Source organism: Trypanosoma theileri (genome assembly GCF_002087225.1).
Source record: "Trypanosoma theileri isolate Edinburgh chromosome Unknown TM35_Tth_5_V1, whole genome shotgun sequence".
NCBI classification, from domain to species: domain Eukaryota; phylum Euglenozoa; class Kinetoplastea; order Trypanosomatida; family Trypanosomatidae; genus Trypanosoma; species Trypanosoma theileri.
In genome coordinates, this window is record NW_021639847.1 from 694,089 (window position 1) to 698,866 (window position 4,778).

The window sequence follows — 4,778 nt, forward strand, 5'->3', positions numbered from 1 at the left end:
AAAACCATTGGTTAATACTTCTTCAGATGCTATTGGTAATTTACCATCACCACCAGCTGGATTACCGCCACCGCCACCACCTCCACCAAAACCATAATCAACTATGAAATGACAACCGATAATATTGTGAACCTCATATGAAGTGGTGTGATTTTTTTTTTTTTATTTCTTGTAATGGTGACGGAAAACGAGCTTTTTAACACATTAGTTGAATATACATGTTTTATTTTTCCCACACCTTCTCTTTTATTACCTTTTCCTCTTAATAGAAAGGTAGTTTTCCATGAGGCGGTTGGTTTACTTCAAACGGTATAGTCAGAGTTACTTTATGTTTAAAGAATATTAGTCTCTATGTGGTTGTTTCAAATAAGTGTTTCTCAATTGAGGGTTTTTGACCTTCAGATTCCTGAAAACACTTCACTGGACAAATGTACTCTAATTTGTCGGCTTTTATTTGATGGCAAAGTGGTAAACCTTGCGGTTTCTCAAGTTTCGCAAATTATACAAGAAAAGGAGTCCGTCCGATTTAGGTACCGTTTGCGAGTCTCTACAGTGGAAGAACTCGTTGTTTCACTTAGTCAACGGACTGCTGTGTTTCAGGTTCTTCTTCTTAATGGATCTTGGAGGCCTACTAGTGCAGATGCCAATAGGGAAAATGAATATTGTATTGGTTTCGCTGCGACGAGTCTGTTACGTTTAGCGCAGAGTGAATGTGCCCATTACGAATTTCACTTGATGGCACCTACTCACTATGATAGTAGTAGTATGAGTTGTGCTGCTAATGGTGGCACATCTAGAGGTCGTATGACTGTTAAAATCTTCATGGAACAATTAGCAGAGATTCGACTGCAGCCCATAGAACTAGAAGGAATTGGCCTCAAAGACGGTATCTATGGACTGCGGTGTCGACTCTTCTCCGCTTCTTCTGAGTTGTTATCATCATCAACCTCATCGAATCATTCTTTCTCCTACGGTAACACTTCCGGCGGTGCCGTGGCGGTGTCAGGAACTGCCAGATGGAATGATGCTGCACTGATACCATCCGCTGTTGTTTTTATTGGAACTCGTCGTGCACTCGTTATGCAGTTGTTGCAATTAACAGTATTACAACTACATCGCAATGGCACAGAAACACCTATTGTGTCCTTTACACTTCGACTGACAGAATTGCAGGAACAGCTGGTAGACACATTTCTTAATCTACCATTTGAACTGCGGAGTAATGAGGTACCGATAACACTTCGTGGTGTTTTGCAGTTTAGGGATTTGCCTGTGTTTGCTCTCAAAGTGCGCCAGATGTCAACAGCTGAGCGTAAAGTAAAAAGTCTGAGAGATGAGAGTGGAAAGGATCACAGTACGCCAATGTTGAGTTTAAATTCATTACAAAAGCCATCGTCTGAAAGTAAATGTAATTTAAATCAAACAACGAAATCCATAGTTCCGTTAGAGTCTGATGTACTCTTGGCTAAAAATAGCTTGGCAAAATTAAGTAATCAAGAAAATGTATACTTTCCACAGGAAGGAAGCATAAATAATAATACCAATTCCCAAAAACAAAATGGTGATAATGACATTAGTAAGGGGAAATATGAAAACCCTCTTCCTTCTGGTGTAGATCATGCTATGGGAAAGGATGAAGATTTGTTAGGGACAGTACAAGAAAAAGAGGATGATGAAAACATGAAGAAGCCCTCGGACGCTATTCTTTCTACAGATTGCTGTGAAGATACACAAAAGAATCTGGAACCAATCATTCCTTTACCCCCACGTGATAAAACATTAATTTTGAAAAGATTGTCTAATATTCACAACGCTGGAGATGGTAAAAAACATGAGACATACAGAAGTAATAACGTAAGCACCTCTTACACTCTACGTGAAATCAAGGGAATGAAAAATGATCTCTTAAGAAGTGAGGAACAACGTATTCAATATGAATTGTCTCGCACAGACATGCATATTGCTATTCTTTCAATGTCTTTGAGGGACGTTCATGCATCTCCACTCATCACTAGACGTGCTTTTCATCTGCAGAGGAATATATTGGAACAAAAATTAGAGCATCTCAACAATGCGGAGGCGTCTCTCCTGCAACTCACAGATACCATTGCAAAACGTATGCAGTTCTGTCGGAAAATGCAATGTGAATCAATGGAGGAGTTGTTCAGAGCTCGAAAGCAATTAAAAGCATATGCAATGCTTTTATTGAATTTGGAGGAATTCGTACAAACAGAGCTTCTCGCGGATGAAAAGTCTTAACTCCGCTAACTAAACACAACTAATGTTACAATGATGTGTACCAAATGTAAATGGGAATAGGGACTGGTGAAAATGCCGAAAAGTTTTATGTTTCTCTGTTTATGTGAGTGATTGAGTGAGTCAGTGTGTGTGTGTGTGTGTAAGTAGACAAAATGATGTATTGGATCCTTTGTAGCGAACGTCACTACTTCTGAAATATTATAAATAAATATTCACACAGTAAAAGAAGAAAAAAAAAGATAAGAATGTTTGTTTACCTTGGTTCTTTTTTTTTTTTGATTGTTTTTTTATTGTGGTATCCGATGCACATTTATTTCCCCCTCTTTTCTCTTTTGTATTATGTACAAACACACACACATAGAGAGAGAGAGAGAGAGATAGAAAGGAATTCGGTTCGTGCTACTAGGGCGTTAATAAACGAACAGTCCCTTTTATCCTTTTTTTTTTATATGTTTTCCTCCTGAAGGACAAAAAAAAGAAAGAAAAAAAAAACATCAATTATTATATTTATTAGTGTATAAAGAGAAAAATGCCTTTAGATCACCTCACTAAGGTGGTGCGTCTCTTCCGAAAACAGTGGAAGAACGGAAATAATGCCGATGGCGTTGATATTGATATGACTGAACACACTTCCTCCTCTGTTTCTTTTGGACAGACGTCCTCCACGACGGCGGGAGTTTCGGCGTCTTTACCGGCAGATCCCGCCCATGTGGATTCAGTGGGAACCGTCTCTCCACCAACAGAAGAGGCACCACTCGTGCGGCCAAAAGAGGCTCTTTCACATGCCAAACGTGGATTTGTAATGGCATTTGAAAACGTTAGTTTTGAAGGACGAATATCGTTTTTTCGAAAACCCCGACTTATTTTGCAAAATGTTTCTGGATATCTTCTTCCAGGTACCATTACGGTAGTAATGTCTAGTAATACATTTTGTTCACGTAAAATGCTTGAAGTATTGTCTGGCGTAGAGGATAAAACAACTGGATCTGTTATGGCGAATGGACTTCCCGTTGTATCCACCGCTTTTCGTAGACGTGTCGCTCTTATTACTTCTATTGATGTATGTACACGAGATGCAACAGTTCGTAGTAATCTTTTATTTTCTGTGCAAATGCGTGTAGCTACACGTGAAGCCGAACGTTTAGTGCGAGAAGTAGCGGAAACTGTACAACTTCATCAACTACTTGATGTTAAAACGGAACGATTAAGTTTACCTCAGCTCTATCAACTTGCAATAGGTATGGAACTAGTACGACATCCAAAATTATTAGCGTTAGATAGTCCAACACGTAATTTTTCCTCTGGTGAAACTCATGAATTTGTATCTTTTCTTCAACAACTTGTTTCTCGTAATGGACGACTTGTGGTTCTATCGGCCACAGATGTTACTCGTGCACTTTATGAAGCTGCAGATAATTTTATTATATTAGGACCACAAGGGCAATTAATTTATTCTGGTCCAAAATCATATGTGAATAAATTTTTTAGCGAACATATTGAAATGTATGAGGAAAATGGTGATTCACTTGGTGAGATGTTAGTGATGTTAGATGAAAAGAATGAATCTACACGAGTGGCAGCTGCTTTTGCAAATAGTACAGTACATCGTCGTATTATAAATCAAGTGGAAGAACACCGTAAGAGTATTGCATCCAATAGTTTTGAACCTATTTCTCGTGAAGCTTCACCATCACCGAATTATTTTAGAAAATGGGTTTTATTAACTTTTTATATCTGTCGACGTGCAACTATTGGAAATCGAAATATAGTTATAGCATGGGCTATTCTACTTTTTCTTTTTTTCTTAATGGCATCCTTAATAGCTGAATCAGGGAGTGATCAAAATGCTATGCAGAATAAGAGAGGAGTAATTTTTTTTCTTCTTTCATGTTCGTTACAGGCAAATATTGTTTTAGTGGATGCAGAAGTACGAGAGTTTTTTTCAGGTGTTCATTTACGGAATAATAACTATTTTGATACTACTCAATATTTTACAGCTACAGTACTTCGTCTTATTTTACCACGTGCTTTATTTGCATTTCTTGGTGCCTCGTGTACACTTTTCATATTATCATCACCTTTCTCTTTGGTGTTAACTATGGGTTTAATGAGTCTTGCTCATGCTTCCTTGACGTTGTTTCTTGTTTATTGGCATCCAGTAGAGCACGATTTGTGGCTTGTGCAAAATTTATATTATGGTTACTGCATAATATTAAGTGGATTTCTTATTTGTTTACCTACCGTACCAAAATTATTTTCAGCGCTCTCATTACTGCGGTATGGTTATGGTGGTGTAGTGGCATCCGAGCTTCGACATAACCCTTACTCCTGTGATGCTAATGCTAGCACTTCTTATTGTTATACAGGGGATCAATATTTGGAAATGGAGGGATTTACCCATGATAGTTGGGGGAAGTCATCACTAATTCTCTTTATTATTTCAGTGATACTACTCTCACTGGTTGCCTTGACTATGAAGTTTTTTTGATTCTATTTTTTTTTTTTTTTTTTTTTTTTTT

General features: G+C 37.9%; 2 protein-coding genes across 2 annotated transcripts; both read left to right on the forward strand.

Moving 5' to 3' along the window:
- Positions 1–351: 351 nt before the first annotated feature.
- Positions 352–2,259, forward strand: TM35_000053560 (uncharacterized protein; the record flags this gene model as incomplete). The annotated part of the gene is made up of 1 exon (XM_029023011.1): positions 352–2,259. One exon carries the CDS (start codon positions 352–354, stop codon positions 2,257–2,259), a length of 1,908 nt encoding a protein of 635 aa, XP_028885826.1.
- Positions 2,260–2,788: 529 nt separating this feature from the next.
- On the forward strand, positions 2,789–4,747 carry TM35_000053570 (putative ABC transporter; the record flags this gene model as incomplete). The annotated part of the gene is made up of 1 exon (XM_029023012.1): positions 2,789–4,747. One exon carries the CDS (start codon positions 2,789–2,791, stop codon positions 4,745–4,747), a length of 1,959 nt encoding a protein of 652 aa, XP_028885827.1.
- Between the last annotated feature and the right edge of the window lie 31 nt (positions 4,748–4,778).